This window comes from Cheilinus undulatus, linkage group 11 (genome assembly GCF_018320785.1).
Source record: "Cheilinus undulatus linkage group 11, ASM1832078v1, whole genome shotgun sequence".
In the NCBI taxonomy this organism is placed as follows: Eukaryota; Metazoa; Chordata; class Actinopteri; order Labriformes; family Labridae; genus Cheilinus; species Cheilinus undulatus.
Genome location: NC_054875.1, coordinates 3,443,048 through 3,461,886, shown reverse-complemented (window position 1 = coordinate 3,461,886; position 18,839 = coordinate 3,443,048). Strand labels below are relative to the sequence as shown.

The 18,839-nt window shown below is 40.7% G+C and overlaps 1 protein-coding gene across 1 annotated transcript; it reads right to left on the bottom strand.

Annotated features, from left to right (window-relative positions):
* Nucleotides 1-510: 510 nt before the first annotated feature.
* On the bottom strand, nt 511-16,790 carry LOC121517473 (solute carrier family 2, facilitated glucose transporter member 1-like). Its single transcript, XM_041799267.1, has 9 exons — nt 16,689-16,790; nt 13,377-13,537; nt 13,048-13,288; nt 3,557-3,719; nt 3,266-3,453; nt 3,062-3,166; nt 2,864-2,965; nt 2,580-2,783; nt 511-1,071 (listed from the first exon to the last, which is right to left on the bottom strand). The coding sequence occupies exons 1-9, from the start codon at nt 16,764-16,766 to the stop codon at nt 871-873; spliced, it is 1,443 nt and encodes a 480-aa protein (XP_041655201.1). The 5' UTR covers nt 16,767-16,790; the 3' UTR covers nt 511-870.
* Nucleotides 16,791-18,839: the final 2,049 nt, after the last annotated feature.

Below are 18,839 nucleotides of genomic sequence, written 5' to 3'. Positions count from 1 at the left end.
GTAAGTTTGACTCTGAGTCAACAAAGCTCTTCGCATGAAAAAGTTAATCATCCTGAGGAGTCACAAATCAAGTTTCTATCCAAAAATAGTGCAAGTTGTGACCACATATCCACAAAACTGTGAAAAGATTGAAGCATTTTAGTCACTCTTCCCAACGTTTGTGGAACCATTTCCTCTAGTCTGGGATTATCAGTGCAAAAACATTTAAATGTGCAATTCAAGTTTCAAATTCTGGTGTCAATTTAGGTGCTAAACCCCCAGCTCCACAGCTTTTCAATCAACTTAAAGGAGCAGTGCGGTGATTTTGGGAGATATCATGTGCTCCAATTCCAACTGGAGTATCACAGCTGAATGGTGACCCCAGCCCGGTCCAGCTATGTAGGCAGGAGAACCATCGTTTCCCATGAAAATGTACCATAAAGCAGTCAAAGCTGCTGTGCAAAAAGGTTCTACAGCACGGTCGACATCCTCAGAAAGGGTCTGCTACCAAAAAAGATTTAAAGACCTCCGTCTATGATTACACAAACAGGACACTCACTTTTCCTGAGGATAAATAGCTATTAAAAACATTTCATTCCACTTCTACTGCTCAGTTTTGCACGTGTCATTTTAAAAAACCCATGGGTGTTGTTTTTGCTGCTGTGGCAGATGTCGAAAACAAACTTCCTAGACTACAGTCTCCTGTTTACTAACAGAGAAATGCTCAGTCATGTCATCCATCATTCCACAGTCAGCAGGAAGACTACAGCTCTTATGTAACACTCTAACATTGGCTCACAGACGGGGGAAACATGACAGTAGTGCCCTAAAAGTTTACCCCGTGTGTGAAAACGTAGCTTTCCTGCACAAAGAGTGAGTGTACGGCAGGTTTCAGAGGTCAGGGTCCTCCCCCCGCAGGGTGTTGAACTCTTCAGGAGCGGAGTATTTGTCAGCACCCGATGACTGGCGGAAACCTGCGGCGATCCCGTCAAAGGTTCGGCCTTTTGTCTCGGGCACCTTGAAATATGTGAAGACGAAGAAGCCGAGCAGCAGGACGGTGAAGATGATGAAGACGTACGGACCGCACAGTTGCTGCAGGGATGCAAAGATAAAAAATGAACAGGGTTAATGATAGTGATGGGCAGAAGCACCTTGGTACTTCAGTACTGTTTGTGGATGTCATAAGCTGAGTAAAGTTTCAGTACTACAGCTACTTCTCAACGGTAGTTCAGCTCATTTCTTGGTGCAACTAAACTTTCTGGGTTTATGTGTTTTACTTTATAATAACTACACACATCATCATAAAGAAAGTGACATAAAGAAAGTGACAGGACCAATCAGCAATGAGGGACAGTACTTTCGGGCGTGACGAAGTTGTGATGTATGCTAGCAACAACAAGAGACAGATGCAATTATTGCAGAAGAGCTTAGCATGGATGCTGCTGAAGCACCAGCTTTATCAGAACTTGACCACATTTCTTTGTTAAAAGAAGAACAAAGAACAGCAGTGAGATGTTTTCTTTTCAAAAACAACAAAAGTCGTGTACTGACATGTCCACAGTCACCATGGTTTGTGTTATGCAGCTCCTTGGTAGTGGCTACATAATGTGTTTTGTTGCTCTGATTGGCCTGTAAAGATGTGACAGACAGAACGTCAATCCAATCACCCTCTGAGTTTTTTTTTTCAAAGGCTCTGCCCTTTCCCAAACACTGTCTATGAGTGGTTTACCAGATGTATGTGTGAAAAAAATCTATCTGGTGTGCCAGGTTACTTGGGACCCTCATCGCTGCACTAGGAGGAAATCCCTGCACAGCAAATACCAAACAGGCTTGTTGAATGATGCTAGTGTTGCTGAGGTGTTGCCAACCAGTTCTCAACTGTTTTGGCTCAACCTAAGGTAGTCCAAGTCTGAGCCTGGGACATGAAATCTCTTCAAGAGGATTCTCACATACCTGGGATGTTGAAGGAGATCGCTCAATTTGGGATTGCCAACACTGCCTTGTCTGAGTTGAGGTGACCTGGCTTTGGCAGGACTAGTGTTGGCAGAAACACCTATAGCTGGTCTAAACTCACCAATGGATGCCACACTGAGGGATGGCGCTGTTGTTCTCAAGTCAACTGGCACCTTTGGTATCAGAGGTAAGGCCTGTCAACAAGCGTTTCAATAATACGCTAACTGCAAGGCTGCAGACCCGGTCTGACGCATGGTGCAATCGTTCACTAAACAAGGCGGCGTGGTCCTCGAGTTATCTGACTATGCAGATAAAGCTGACTGATGGCCAGAGATGCCAGTTGGACCCCATTGCAATGACATACCTTCAGCATGTTTTTGATTATCACTGGCAAGACCATGTGTCTGATAGCCATTGTCTTTTCTGTCACTTTTGAACAGGAAACCATGATATTAGGACATTTTCTTAGTTCCCTACACTTCTTACAGCCGAGAGCGCAGCAGTGCAACTGTAGGACTGCAGCCAAGTTCCAAACAAGAAGTCCAAAGTTGAGGTTAATTTTCACAACAGGATATTAATTCTTTAAACTGGGAGAAGCTTGGGATGATTGTTCAACAGTGGTATTTTCTTAACCAAAGCTGTCTCACCTCCACATACTGGAAGCACATCCCCACTAAAAAGTTGGCAGACCAGTTGCAGAAACCAGCGACTGCAATGGCAGCAGGTCGGGGACCCTGGCTGAAGAGCTCGGCCACGATGAACCAAGGGATGGGCCCCGGGCCGATTTCAAAGAAGGCTACAAAGCTGAAGATGGCCAAAATGCTGATGTAGGACATCCAGCTGAAATGGTCCTAAAGAGGACAGACAAAGAAATTATATCACATGATGTTCGATCCTTAAGGACGATGTTCAGGTGATCTCAAATACTCACCAACAGCGCCATAGCAATAGTCAGAAAAACTGCAGAGACCGCCATTCCCATCAAGCCGACAAGGTGAAGAGGCCTCCTGCCCATCCGCTCCACCACAAATAACTGCACAGAAAAAGAAACAGAGACTGGAGGTGTAATATTTGTATTCTTGGACTACAGGAGGATTTCTGCCTCTATGGGGGTTCTTTTAAGACTCACAGAAACCACCGTGAAGGCCACGTTGACCACACCAGTACCGATGGTTGCATAGACCGGCTGGGACACACCTGCCCGATGGAAGATCCCAGTAGAGTAGTAAAACACCTGAAGAGGACGATGGGACAGAGGGAGTTAGTAAACTGGGAATAGACTGTGTGGTGTATCAGGACTAAAGTTAATCATGGTTTGCAGCTAACGGCGTACCGCGTTGATACCAGACAGCTGCTGTGAGAGCTGCAGCATGATGGCCACAAAGATGGGCTGGCGGTACGCTGGGGAACGGAACAGCTCGAGGATGGTCACGTTTGGCTCCCTCATCATCTGCTGGCTCTCCTCCTTCATCTCGTGCATGTCCTCGCTCACCTCATCAGTGCCCCGCAGCTTCACCAGGACTAAGAGTTTGAGTCACATTAACACAGGAGCAAACGGGATGAACAAATCTGTACTGGAGATGAAGTATTTTTGATAGTGTATGTATTTGTGGGCGTGACTCACTGCCGCGGGCTTTGCTCTCCTCATTGCAGTTGATGAGGAGGTACCGGGGGCTCTCCGGGCAGAGGGGCAGCAGGATGCACTGCAGTATGGCGGGCAGCACGGTGAAACTCAGAAGGAGAGGCCACAGAGTGGCGTTTCCCATGATGTCCTCAATCCCAAAGATCTACATGGAAACACCAAACATTTAGATAAATAAGCGTATACAGTAACATATTTAGCTATCCTAGAAAAAACATTTTCAATTTGCTGCATCACATGCACCACAAAAGATAATTTATTCCAGAGGTGCTCAACTGGTCCAGCTTTAGGACCCATCACAGCCACCTCCTTAAAGAGAAAACTGCAACCCTGATGTCCAAAAATGTAATAATCTGATTATAAGTGTTGCATTCAGGACATTAGATGGAACAGACTGGGACTGAACAAAGAGACAGACTAAATATGCTTATGTTTATAAAGCTCATCATCACAGAAGTCCAATGAAGACACCATGCATACGTTTTATTCTACTTCATTTTCCAGGATCATGTGAGCGCTGGAGAAAGTTGACGGATTATGAAAACCAGATTTACTATCTCATGATAACTGCTAAGTAAGTCAAGATCGAAGGAAAACAAAATCAACTTGTTATCAGGGCAAAATAAAGATTAGTAAAATGCATGACCATATCTTTTTGCACAGGCAGCTTTTCGTACGCCATAACGCTCATTTACACATATTCAAGAATGTCACTGATGTACATATGATGCCTCCAAATACCCAAGGAAGTTCCCTTTTTACGGACGGATAGAAACCTGATAAAACTACCTGTAGCCCTGGGAATATGGAGGATCAAACCTGCCAAAATTAAAAATAAATAAATAAATAAATAAAGTAAAAATAAAAACAAAAATTCAACAATTAAATACAAAAAGAAATATAAATGTAAATAAATAAAAAAATAGAAAAATGTATACATAAATAAATAAAAGTAAAAATAAGTACAAAAATTAAAAAAAGACTCATTAAATTAATTATAAATAAATAAACGTGGAAATAAATACAAAGTTTAAAAAATTAAATTCAAAAATTAATTACAAAAAATAAATATAAACGGAAATAAATACAAAATATATATATACATAAATAAATGAATAAAAGTAAAAATAAAAAAAATAAATTCAAAAATTAATTACAAAAAATAAATATAAATATAAATAAATAGAAAAAATAAATATATACATAAGTAAATGAATAAAAGTAAAAATAAAAAAATTAGATTAAAAAATTAAATACAAAAAAATAAATGTAAATAATACAAAAATAGAAAAATATACATAGATAAATAAATAAAAGTAAAAATAAAAAAAATACGAAATAAGACTCAACAATGAAATATAAATACAGGACTCGTATTGCCTGGCAGTTTTTAATAATTTTTCAATGCTCTGGTGTCACATTCTGGATGATAATACTACAGCAGGGAGAGCTTCCACAGGCATGACTTGCAGGTTGAACATCATTGAGATTCACATAGGAGTGAATGGGCTTTCAGCTGACTCTCCTCTGATATCAGTGGAAACAAAGAGGTTTGCTCTACCTTTAAAATTCATATAAATGTGGACACTACCTGTTTGTACTCAGCACCAGTTTTGTTAATATTTCTGCACTCACAGCTTACGAATATGGATCAAAAGTTGCAATACCACCACAAAACCACATTCACGGGGGCAGTGTTGAGCAAAGACGCCAGCAGTTCAAGCCTAAGCAGTAAACTAAATGTGTCCACCTGAGGCTGGCTGCAGGAACACAGGAAGTTCCGCCTGAACACCTGTTGAACAGCCGTTTTCTACACTAGAAATAAACTGTCAGGTTTACAGGCAAAAAACTCAAAACGGAGGACCCAAATGCAGATAAAACAAAGACACTGATTTAATTAAACAAACAAAAGAACTTACTAAAACTAATCCACAAAACCAAAAGTCCATGAAACAAAGCAAAAGGCACGGGAGGCACGAGGAAGCACGAGGAGTAACAACAGGGAAGACATCAACAATGAACCGACACAGACACAGGGAGACAGAGAGCTTAAATGCACAGGGAGTGATTAACAACAGAGGACAGGTGCGGACAATCAGACACAGGTGGAACTGGTGAAGGTAATCACAGTGGATGGAAACTGAATCACACACAAGGGAAGGCAACTACAGAATAAAACAGGAAACATGGAACCTAACACAAGAAGCACACGAGGACTGAATGACAAAACTAAACACTAGAGGCTGAACAAAGGAAACACAGGAGGATACAAAGAACCAAACACAAGGAGGGAAACTAAAACACAGGAAGGAAAACTGAACATGAAACACAGGGAGTAAATCTAAACCTGGAATAACTAAACAACAAGCACAGGGAATAAACTACACAAGAAACACAGGGAGTAAAACTAAACATGAGACACAGGAATTAACTAAATTTTTTTACGAATTTTTTTGTTCCACAATGGTTAAGATTATATTTAGGAAAAAAACTTTCTGCGGACTGATTGGTGCGTCTCATTTGATTGACAGATAGCTCAATAGGCAGAGGCTACATTTCTGTCACCCAGAGCGCTAGCTAACAGGCTGACAAGCCACGGATTGGCTTCAAGAGCTGTTTGAGTCCGCCTATTGTAAGCAGACGGCTGACGTCACACGGGGTTTGTCCAATTCTTTCTACAGTCTACATAAATATGACAGAATTCACTGGAAAATTTCTGCATGAGTATGTGGCTGATGACATTTGTATCATTTAAAATGCACAAATCGGTGTTTTTACGTAATGTGAGCAGAAATTAGTCTACAGACCACTCAAGGGCCCTGATCCACCATCAGGTCTTTATAAAGATGGAGTCTGCTGTTGTATTGTGTTTTGGTAAAGTCATCTTGCATCTTGGAAACTGCAGAAATTAACTTCAGTTAGTCATCTCATGTAGTTTGTTTAAACATTTAAGCATTCAGGCTCTGACGTCATCACTCCTCACAGGTTTTTACATGCTGATTTTTAGGAGTGATAAGATAACAGCTTAGACCTCCAGGTGGATGCTGGAGTGGAGGTGGGTTGAAAGCGAGAGCGCAGTGCTGATCCAGGGCAGAGCTGGTAATTGCAGAGGGGGGGTTAGGGAATCTTGCAGCTTAAAGCTGCAGATCAGGTGTGAATTATTGGGCTTGAGTTTACCAACTGAACTAACTCACAAGCTTCGTTACATTTATGCCTGTGCAAATATGAAACAATGTGCAGAAGGGGATGGGAAAATCCTGCACTAAAACCCCAAACACACCAGCACTGTCATGTCATATAACATGCCTCAATCACTGTTACCAACACACACCAACAGCAGCCTCTAACAGTCAAACGTTAGAAACTGTGATGCTTCACCAGCAGCCAAAGTCTCCAACAAATTCTACAGCTGGAACAAAAGATGGCGCTAAAGTTCTTTTTCTGTGCTCTCAAACAGAGCTGCTACTACGGCAGCCGAGACGGACAGAACAGCTGTTCCTCCAAGAGCATGCAGCCAGCCCATTGCAGAGCCAGGTGCAGCACACTCACATGCATTTGGGTGTGTGTTCATAGAAAATAATAGGTATGATTGTTTGGATGCCTGCAGATGGCACTGGTGTGTTTTGTGTATAACTCTTAAGTCATTTCACATCAATAAAACATCTCAGAAAATCAGATATCAAAGAAAAAAGTTAAAGCATTGAAAAGTTAAAATGAAATGTTGCACACCTATCAAGCAACATGTCTTTTACCAGGCATCACTACCAAAACTACCTTTTGTCTTTGTAACACAGAGGAGTTAAAAGGTTAATGAGCACACAATAATCCAGATTAAAGCCAATTATCAGACTAAGGCATTCATTTAATCATTAACTTGTTTACATTGGTTCCTTTGGTTCTCTGAGACGTGACGGTGTAATCAGCAGAGAACAACTCCAGCTGTCCATATTTAACCAAATGTAGACACTGCAAACAAAAATAACTTTATTACAAACACAATATTTGCACAGAGTGATGCCTTTGTGTTTTCATCCCCTGAGCCGGAGCTCTGTATCCACGGCTCGACGGCAGGAACTCAAATTCGCTCAGCAGGGAGTGATCAGGTCAATCCAATATACCCTTGGCCTTCTGTGTGACCTTCTTAAATCCACAATTTGAGTCTAGAAATACAAACAGCTGCTTCTTGAGTTGTCTTTGTATTCAGCAGTAGATCATGGAGTCAGAGGGCCAGCAGGATCTACCAGAGACTTTTCTGAGCATCTTATTATTAAATATGAAAACACAAACCAAAGTACTGACTCTCTAAAACTAGAGCCCTGAGATGAACTTCCCCTGGTGTTAATCCATCGACTAAAATCTACCTGACAGTTGCGTCATAAGTTCATGATTGAGAGGTCTAATTTTAGTCTTTAGCCCAGGTTTGGCTGGGCCCCTGAGAAACCCAGAGAATGATTTAGCATCAATATCAACCCAGGTTTAACTCTTTAAGCGCAAAAATCACAAAACTGCGACAAGCAACATTGCTGAATTAAACAGGCTCTAGCTGCAAATATGGTGCCTAATGTTGTTACAACTTTACACCAGGAGATGGCGGACATGAGTAACTTCAATCCCAGCAGCATTTGTGGGTGTGTTTCTATTTAAAGTTTTGGAGTATATAGAGTTTGAAAGATGCACCCCCGGTCAAGGAGATGAAGAAGCAGTACTAGTGGTTGTAGTCAGAGTGTAACGGAGAGAGAGGGTGAATTGTAGCGAGAATACTCACAATTCAAGGAGGAATAGAGGAATATTCACCCTCTGACATGACGGTCAGTCGTCTGGTGAAAGCATGGGTGAGACTGACGGTGCATCTGTGAGCACCGACAGTGCGTCCTTGTGCCATGATAGTCCACAAGCAGCACATACCGAAGCCGATGCTTTGTCTCACCGTGGCCGGAGAGGGAGGGGACGTGCTGGGGGTATCGGGGTCAAAACACCGCGAATAGTGACGGAGGTAGCAGGAATGAAAAACACCGCAGACGTAGGGTAGAAGCCGTGAGAGAAAACTCACAAGAAAACTGAAGGCTGCCTGGTGATGTCAGAATATGCAAATTAGATGAGTGAATTCACTCCCATCACAAACTTTGGGTCATACTGAAGATTTTTCTCATTTACAGTATGCCTTTATCTCTAACCACCTTCAAGCTACAGCTTTTTGAAATGTTGATATCAAAACTAAATGTTTTCTTGAAAAAACTCTGGCGACCAAAGGGTTAACACTTTAAAACTCCTTTTCACTGTTTTGGCCTTTCTGCAATATTTTTCTGCCTATCGCAACACATTTTGATCATTTTTGCCATTTTTTTCCAATTTCCTGGCGCTTTTCTTTTTTATGGCCCTTTTGCACCCCATTAACCCCATTTCACTACTTTACCCAGCCATATTTGCAATAAAAAATGTGTTATACTTTTTACTCTTAAACCCATTTTTGCCATTCTTTAGCCCCTTTTCTTTCCTGCACATTTTATCCCTTTCGTCCCACTCTTTAATCCATTTTTGCCCCTCTAACTCCTTCTCACCACTCTATCCAGCCATGCTAGCAGCATTTCATCTATTTTTTTCATATTTTTTGCTCATTTTAACACATTTTTGATACTTTTGCCTCTTTTTTTTGCCACTTTCTAACCTCTTTCCACCTCTTTTCCTGCCTATGTTTGTCTCTTTGTGCCACTCAACAACCAGTTTTGACACCTATCACCCATGTTTGCCTCTCTCTAAATTGTTTTCACAATGCACTCAGATGCACTAAGATTTATTTTTGGGCATTTTTGTGTCTTAATTAGATAGAGGAGGACAGTGGACAGAGTCAGAAACAGGGTCAAGAGTTGGGGTGAGACATGTGGTAAAGGGCCTCAGGCCGGATTCACACCCGAGCTGCCCGCGTACACGGGGAGCGCCTGTAACCACTAGACCACCTGCTCCCCAACACAGATGAAATTCTGCTGGAGTAAAACTTTAAATCAGGTGTCAAACTCAAGGCCTGGGGGCCAAATCCGGCCCATGGAACGGTTTTATCTGGCCTGCAAGATCATATCACATTTGTGTTATTACTGGTCCACCAGTACGTCTGCAGATTTCCTCCAGTATAAAAATGTAAACTTCAACTTAATTATTTAAAATATCGTTGTTAAGCCATAAAATCTGAAAAAGTAAAGAGCAAGAAAAATTTGATAAAAAGTCAAGAATGTGGGGGGAAAATGAATTTGTGTTTTTATTTCACATTTTCAATTTTTCATCTCAAGATTACGACTCAAACTTATGATTTTGACTTTTCTTTTCATGCTTTGACCTTTTCAACTCATAATTTGGACTTTTTATATCATATTTTGATCTTTTAAGTTCCCAATTTTAAATTTTCAGTCTCATTTTGACCTTTTCCACCCGTTAATTTGGCTTTTTAATCCTATATTTTGACTTTTAAACAGGATTTCATTTTTTTCTCATATTTTGACATTTTAAATTCATAGTTTTTACTTTTTATGTCATATGTTGATCTTTCACACTCCCAATTTTGAATTTAAGTAATTTTTTTTTTTTTTACTTTTTAAGTCATCATTTTGAATTCTAGCTCATATTTTTACATGTTCAACTCCTAATTTTGGCTTTTTAATCCAATATTTTGAACTATCAGACTCACTTTCAAATTTTAAGACATAATTGACTTTTAAACTCATGATTTCAAATCTGATCTCATATTTTCACCTTCCAAACTTATGATTCCAACTTTCTCCTTGTATATTTGCTCTTTTTACATTTTTAATATCGTGTTCTGATCTTTTGAACTAATAAATTGGACTTTTTATCTCAGATTTAAGTTTTTCAAATGAACATTTTCACTTTTTTGAATTTCCAAATGATTTTATCATCAGTGCTGTTTTTTTCATATTTTATTGGTGGACATCAGGTTGACAGTTATGGTTAAATGTTGACTCTGTTAGACCCTCAGGTTAGACCTGAATCCAGAATCCGGCTCCTGCTGTGACTGAGTCTGACACCCTCGTTTTAAACACGCCCACTTAAGTTTCCGTTCAGCTCCATCACTCACGGACGCTCACAGCTGCAGATCGTTAGCTGTCCCAGCTGCTGATAATCGAGATCTCCTCACCTGGTGATGAACTTTCAGACACCTGTGAACTACAGCTCCTGGTCAGGTAGCCGGCTCCTCTTTAACTTTGAAATCTTGCAGTTTTTTTGCCTTGTCTGACTCCATTTTGTCCTCTTCTTTTGCAGCGTCTCCGTCTCTCTGCCAGTGATTCTGCCACCCACCAGCCAGCCCACCATCTTTGCACTATTGCTATTTAAGAAACTTCTTTAATTTATTTATCATATTTTTACAGCAGTAAAAGTCTTTTCAATGAAAAACAGTGGGATTATGGAACCAGACTGGCCTTTAAAGGGTTAAAATTTCCAAAATACAGTTATTATTTGATATGTATATTTCAGGCTGAAGTAGTTTTACAAGATTGACTGGTTTAAAGTGGAAAAAAAATATTAATTTGTCATATTTTTACAGCAGTTTTGGGGAGGTGGCTGATTTCTGCCTGAAGGAACAAATGTTTAATTTTTTTTATCCGACACTACAGAAAAATAAAGATGCATGAAAATAAATGTTGCTGCCAATCATTATCCCATCTCAGAGCCTAATAATAATAATAACAAGCAAATACTAATTGAAATGTATTTTTGGAAATTATTCTAGTTTTAAAATTTCCAAAAATAATTATCATTCTATTTATATATAGTTCAGGCTGAAGTAGCTTTACGAGATTGACTCATTAAAAGTGGAAAAAACAGGAAAACTTGATCATATTTTTACAGCAGGTGGCTGATTTCTGCCCGAAGGAACAAATTAAGTTTGATTTTAAAGGATCTCTAAGTTTTAACCTCACTGGCTCATGGTGTGTCCTGCTCCTGGGTTTTTGTCACATGTTCATCACAAGTTTCTTTAACATTAGGACACTATTTCTAATACTGATCTTTATTTAGGCAAAATACTAGACCTGTTACTTGATTTAAAAAATTAATCACATCACTATGCTGTGATTAACCACGATTAATTGCAGCATTTTTTTTTTAAATAGTTTAAGTATATTTTTATATTTTAAAGGTTGTTATTGTCAAGTGTTGTATTTTTATCTTTTAATGTACAGCACATTAAAGTTCTGATCTGAGTCCTTATCAATACCACTATCAGTACCTTCTATAGTTTGGTGGAAAGACAAAATAAGGTCAAATATTACATTGCAGAGTCAAATGTTATAATATTACAACTAGGGCTGTCAAAATTGATGCGTTAATGTGGATTAATCCACCATCATGATTAATCTGATTAAAAATTTTAACGCAATTAACCCATCTACAGCGCAGAATGACTTAAAATTCCTGTAACGTCTCCGGCAACACACTTCAGGCAGTTTGTCCAAGTAGGGTTACCGCCGTGCATGCCGCAGCGCATGCGCAAATGGGCCGTTGATCAACCAACATGATATGGAAGACGCTAAACAGCACATTGGCCCTCTCGATGGGAAATTTGAGTACAAAAAAAATAAAAAGAAGACGGAACAGTCGACCGACATAAAGTATTATGCACATTCTTCAGGAAGGAGTTTTCTTTTCACCAAAGCACTTCCGGCTTAAAATACCACAATAACGCCAAGCATACGTTCTTCTGGGATTCGCCAAGCTTGCGACAAACCACCCTCACGGAACATATTCCCTTCTTTCTTGAGTCTGTTTGCTTATGTAAAATGAAACGTGATTAATATAGATTAAAAATGAATGATATTTAGTCATGATTACGACGGGAGCACTACGGGAGCAAGCTGTGGTCAAACTTAGTCATATGATTACATTGCATTATTATTACTTTAACACATTAAGGTTTCAAGATTAATCCCCAGCGTTAACATGTGAATGTTAACAGCCCAAAAAAGCCGTCTCCTGTTGGGCTGAATACAATAGCTGCAGAGTTATTTTTCTTTTGTTCTTCATGGAGTACAGAATCATCATTTAGATCAGAATAAAAACACTTTCTCGACTTTAAATAACTGAAAATATTACTCTGCAGCAAAGTAAACTTTACTCTAAACAGACTGGGACTGAATGTTAGATTTTTCAGAGTAAAATTAGATTAAATTAGAGTGAAATTCACTCTGGTAAATTTACTCTGTAGTTAAAAATGTTTTAATATGAATTGCTTTGGGGTGAATTTTACGTCTGCAGATATTTAAAGCCCAAAGATACCCTTAAAACATTTTCTTTTCCTCCTCACTTTTTCGGAATTTAAAGATCTTCTGGGACCAGATAGGAAGCTTATGGGGGCCTGATTTGGCCCTCAGGCCGCCAGTTGAAGATCAGTGCTTTAGGGTCACTGTTGAAAAGGTTAAGTAGGACATAAATGTGGTGAATAACATTTTTAGAGATGCTGAACTCACCTGTGCCAGGAGAATGCCAACCACTACGCCAAGCTGGTGCAGAGTGCCCAATGCTCCACGGACTGATGTGGGGGAGATTTCCTCCACGTACAGGGGCACAAAGCCAGTGGACAGGCCTGAGTACAGGCCGATGATGAAACGTCCAATGATGAGCATCTCAAAGGATCCAGCCAGTTTGGAGAACCCCATAAATGCAGCAGCAACGAAGGCGAGCACGTTGGCCATGAGCATGGAGTTCTTCCTGTAGAGATGATAAAAACATTCATCATTGGTCCGTTGTTAGGGCAAAGGTGTGGCTGATGAGGACGTCAGTGGAGGAAGACTCATACCTGCCAAAGCGGTTGACGAAGAGCCCGACAGAGAAAGAGCCAACCATCCCTCCAACGGAGAAGATGGCCACGGAGAGCGACCACAGGGCCGTTAGTGTGGGCTGGGAGATTTCCTCTGAAAACCTGCTGTGCCACGTCTCGTTGTAGAAGTGTTCAATGATCTGAAACAGAGCAAACCTCTCAGTACAGACAGAAGAACCAGTGCCACCTTCATGTTCTAAACCCTGTTGTTTGACTGGTGCAAAGCATTGGACATCCGTCACACAAGCCTTTCCTATGTTCCACCTAACTCAGATCCATCCATGCATTCATTGACATGTTAGTCTTACCCTCAGGCATCACTTTAATTTACTACCCATCAGAGTCATTAAGGACAAAAATACCCGCTCCCAAAAAACTGCTACAAAAATTCACAGATTAATATTTTTTCTGCTTTTTTTTTTTGCATAAATCTCTGTGCTCAAAACTACCAAACATTCAATCATTTTGAGGATTTTAACCCTTTCAATGCCAGTTTGATGACTTAAATTAAATGTTGTCTTTTATGAAAAAAAAAAGCCAAAAAAAAGTGATTTCTTCCTCAAACCAAATGTAGGATGGCTGGGCATTATTTCTAAATCCAGCTTGGACATGTCAATGAACATCCAAAATATTGACTTTGATGCATTTTTAGTTCTTGTGTAGCATCTGTTTTAAAATTTACTATCCTTACTAGTCATTAAGGACAAAAATGTCCACTTCCAAAAATGGTAATAAAAACAGCATACATTGATATTTTTCCACTTTTTCAGGTCAGATCTTTTGATCGACTTAAGTTCTGATAAAAAAAATCAAATATTGAATAATTTTCAGGATTTTAACCCTTTAGATGCCAGACTGATTACAGGAAGGTAAGATCTTTTCTAAAAAAAACCCACACAAAACATTAATTATTTTACAGATAATTAATGTTGGGGCCTGGGGGGGGGGAGTTAAATTAAAGCAATTGAAATTTGAATTCCAAAATTTGCCAAGAAAGAAACTTTGTTACAGAAAATGAGACACAGCCAAAATGTTTAGCAGATAAAAAAGTGAAAATTTGCCCAAATGGACAAAAATGTCCGTAGTGATGCCTGACGGTTAAAGTGAGGAGTGGTCAGGCTCAAAGCTGGTGGGTCCCTCTCCTGGTAAATGTGAGCTGAGGTGCCTTAAACCATCTAAAATCTGGTCTTCAGTCTAACACTGGCGGTCAGTCTGTTCCTGATGTTAGAATACGTGCTGGAGATGGCAATTCAGCGACTAATCCTGCTCCACCCACGTTAAAGTGTATTATATAATTAAAACGGCCTCATCTTCACCCGATCATCGTACTTATAAATAGTTTTGCTCAGCTGTTGTTTGTAGTGGTCGACGTGCAAGTACACCATGCTTAACCGCTCTGATAACCCTGATCTTCTTTATCCTTAATGCTTCCTACAAACTGCTGCATTATCTCGTTAACCCGCTCCGTGTCATTTCACATTTCTGTCAGACCACCTTCAGGTGCGGTTGGCAGGCTCAGGAGCTTCTCAGTGGTGTTAAACACTCAGATTAACGTCCAAAACATGGCCTGGAGGCACGCAACACGATGGACCCAGGGCAGGGGGGTCTAAACTATGGCCCGTCAGGTCTGTGCTTGTATTGTATCTCTTATACAGTCCGTATTGTCAAAATATGCGGCTTTGTCTTGTGGTTCACCCTTAGGATCTGTCTTTGGGCCTGTTTTATTCTCCCTGTATTTGCTTCCCCTATGAGGAGTAATTTCAGGTAGTCGTGTCACTTTTATGCTGACAACTTTGAACTGTATTCTTCTTCTTTGAAAGAAAATCTAAAAAAATCTCGGTAGTTCTTGATCACTTATTGCTTTTTGATATAACCTGTTTTTGTTTCATTTATATAGAAAGTTAAAGATTGCTTACGCTCAATTGGTGACTCTAAATTGCCCGTAGGTGTGAGTGTGAGCATGCCCAATTGTCTGTCTCTCTATGTCAGCCCTGTGATTGAATGGTGACAAAACCAGGATGTACCCCGCCTCTCGCCCAATGACAGCCCCCCAATGTGACCCCAGTGGGATAAGTGGTGTGACCTTTGTGACCTTGCTCTGTGGAAGGTGCTCTATCAATAGAACTAGCTTACTTCTTAGTTTGAGCACCAGCTGGTACCACTGTGCTAATCCTGCAAACAAACATTTTGACATGAAGACTGAAGACTTTTGGATGAATAAACTGAGAAAACACTGTAAACATATCAGCCAAAATAATAACGACATCAGGATTAACGACCCCCTGATTGAGACTGGCACCAAATAGCAGCACCAATGGCTGTCCTTTTTTCTCCACAATCAGGTCCGATTTGCAAATCATGTAAATTTCATCATCTTTAAGTGCCAACATCTCTGAAGTTTGGCATCTTTATGCAGTTTACTTGTTTGCTGTTGCACTAAGCACCGCTGTCATTCAGACCAGGGGCGGAGCCAAAGGTAGGGCCAACCAGGGAGCCTCTAAAATCTGACTTGCCTCCGACAAATCCTACATGACTGGTTATTTGCCTTGTCAGCTATTAACTCGCCAAGAATATTTTTAGCTACACTGGATCGGTTTTACTAACTTTAATATCCTGAAGGTAAAAATATGAAAGTGGCCCTTTCATCCTTATGTATCTATGTTGGTGGTCCTCAGTGGAAAAAGTCTGGACGTCCAGGATTTAGTTGGGGTGGAGGTTCCCCAAAGGGGGGTTCAGAGATCTCAAAGAGGTGCCGAGGCTCTTCGATGGAACTACAAGTTTTGGTTTGTGACATCCCTCAATCAAATACTTGCTAGAACGTCAACCAGTACATTTGTTTGATTCTCATTCAGAGATGGAAGCGTGTAGATGAATCTGAAGTTGGGACAGAGACTTTCAGTCATGGTGGGCTGAATAACCCGGGGTGGCTTTAGTCATCTGGAGGCTCCAGAGAAAGATCGGTGTGAACCCCCTCCTCATGGTGGAAATCAGAAAAATAAAAATAGATGCTGACTCTCAGCGCATCCATTCGTCTGAATCAGACATTTTGATTGGTGGCTTACACAGTGATCCACCAGCTCATTGTTTCAGTCTGTCTATGGGGATCTGCTGTGCTGTCATTAGTTTGGTATGCAGATTTTTGAGGGCCAGGGGATCTCTCAAAGGACGTTTGATGCTATTTTATTCACTCTTTGCTCTCATGGGGAAACGGCCTTTGAGAATAACCTCCACAAAGGAATAATCTCATTAAACCAACCCTCTTTTAATCTCTTTACAGCCCAAAATACTCACCGTCTGAGGGGCGTTGATGACGCCGGTGTTGTAGCCAAACTGCAGGGAGCCAATCACAGCCGTCCCCGCAGCCATCATCAGTTGGGGTGTCAACTGGTGGTAAGACAGAGAAACACAGTCTGCATTAATTTATTCTGCAGAAACAGAAACGACAGTTTAAAGCTGTAGGATCATGCATGTGATTAATGCATGAAGGAGTCTGCATTTCAGAAGGATGAGTGACATGAAAGTTGCATTCTGCATCATTGTTTCATTATCATATCTTACAGAACGGCCTCAGGTCTAAATGGATCTGTGTTTTCTGTCATTTTGATATGAACAGAAAAGCGTGCAATCCATAGTAAGTGACCTTCAGCTGTAGACGTTTGTCTACGTCTGTCATGTGACAGTTAAAGGAAGTCATACTTTGACTGTTTCAGCCATCTGTCTATTTGTTAAATTCTGACGTCGTAAATAATAATAATAATACATTTTATTTAAGGGCGCCTTTCATGACACTCAAGGTCACCTTACAAAAGTACAAAAAAGTGCATTAAAACAGGTATAAAAACAGGAATAAAAACAAACAGTAATACAATAGACAGTGCAAAAGATCAGAGGGAGTAGGAGAGTTTGAACAGACGGGTTTTGAGTCTGGTTTTAAAGAGGGGTAGGGAGTCAGTGTTGCAGAGGTCGGGGGAGTGAGTTCCATAACTGCCAACTGTAACTGTAAAGCCAATAACACACTGACACTGCAGTGTCATGTCACATCACACCATAAGCGCCTTATTTGCATCCCTTGTACACACTGGTGGCAGATCAACAACCATCAAAGTCCTCAGCAGCCACTGCTGGGTTCTGGAGCAGCCCCACTGAATCAGAATTTCCAGGATAAATTTCACAAACTGAGAGAAAAGCTGTTCAAGTTTATACGTCCATAAGGCAAAGCATGATGTGGAATTAATCTATGAAGATGAAGCTTACTGTAGTACCTAAATCTGTTTAAAGATGGTTTTTTGGAGGTATTTTTGCTCTGATTGTAGCAATAGTACAGTACAGTCGAGAGGAGTCTTCAACAGAGATTAGAGAATGGAGAATGCCGTGTGATGAAAGAACCACAGACTGCCCACATGCATGGGGGAGACCTAACCGACTACAGATTATGATGAAAAGACTTGTAGGTTCAAAAAACATAGTAGGCCACTGAGGTGAGCAGAGCTAGATGGCCAGTGGACTTGCTGGAGTCAGTGGGGTCGTCCAATCAGCAGCTTGATACCAGAGCCTGCTCAGGGCTCTCCTCCTCACCAGGTCAGTGAGGACAACTGTAAAAGTGATGGTTTTTCACTGGCAGCCGAGGCCAAAGCCTCCACACCTCAATCAGAACAGAAGATGGTTCTTCAAACACAGAAATGGGCGTGAGTCCTGGAGTTCACCACTTTGCTTTTAGATGTGTTCTCTAATATTGGACTTTCACTCACTTCTATGATAATAACTGCTAATCCTTATGTCATAAGATTTGCAATAAAGATTTATGATCTCTGCAGAGCTAGGATAAACCCCAAATAGTCGATTTGTTTGAGCAGGCCTTTTTAAATGGTTTCATAGTTGAACAGCTGGTTATGATACAAGGAAGATTTTATTGCAACAATATGATGGCATGAAATGACTGATTTTACACAGATTTTGCTCTTTTCTCTGAATAACTCATGACCCATAGCCTATCTGGGTGAAAAATCCACTTATTAACACTTTTATGCAACTGTGGAAAAAAGTCCTGTTCTGCAAATCAATGTTCTTAGTGTGTGCATGACTGCTGGAGCGGCAACATGAAGGACTATTAAGGCAAATGTTGTGACCTTTTCCCACTCGGGGGCTGCACGGTGGTGCAGGGGTTTGCGTTGTTGCCTCACAGCAAGAAGGTTCCTGGCTCTTAGGGCCTTTCTATGTGGAGTTTGCATGTTCTACCCATGCATGTGTGAGTTCTCTGGGTACTCCAGCTTCCTCCCACCACCAAAGACATGCTTGTTAGGTTAATTAGTGACTCTAAATTGCCCGTAGGTGTGAATGTGAGCATGCCTGGTCGTCTGTCTCGCTGTGTCAGCCCTGTGATTGGCTGGCGACCAGTCCAGGGTGTACCCCGCCTCCTGCACAATGGTAGCTGGGATAGGCTCC

Excerpts from the sequence above, each read along its gene's own strand:
- LOC121517473 (XM_041799267.1), bottom strand. The coding sequence starts at position 16,766 with ATGATGGCTGCGGGGACGGCTGTGATTGGCTCCCTGCAGTTTGGCTAC. Across the intron at positions 13,289-13,376 it reads TTCGTCAACCGCTTTGGCAG|GAAGAACTCCATGCTCATGG; the intron begins GTATGAGTCTTC and ends TCATCTCTACAG. Across the intron at positions 3,454-3,556 it reads GGAGAGCAAAGCCCGCGGCA|TCCTGGTGAAGCTGCGGGGC; the intron begins GTGAGTCACGCC and ends TCAAACTCTTAG.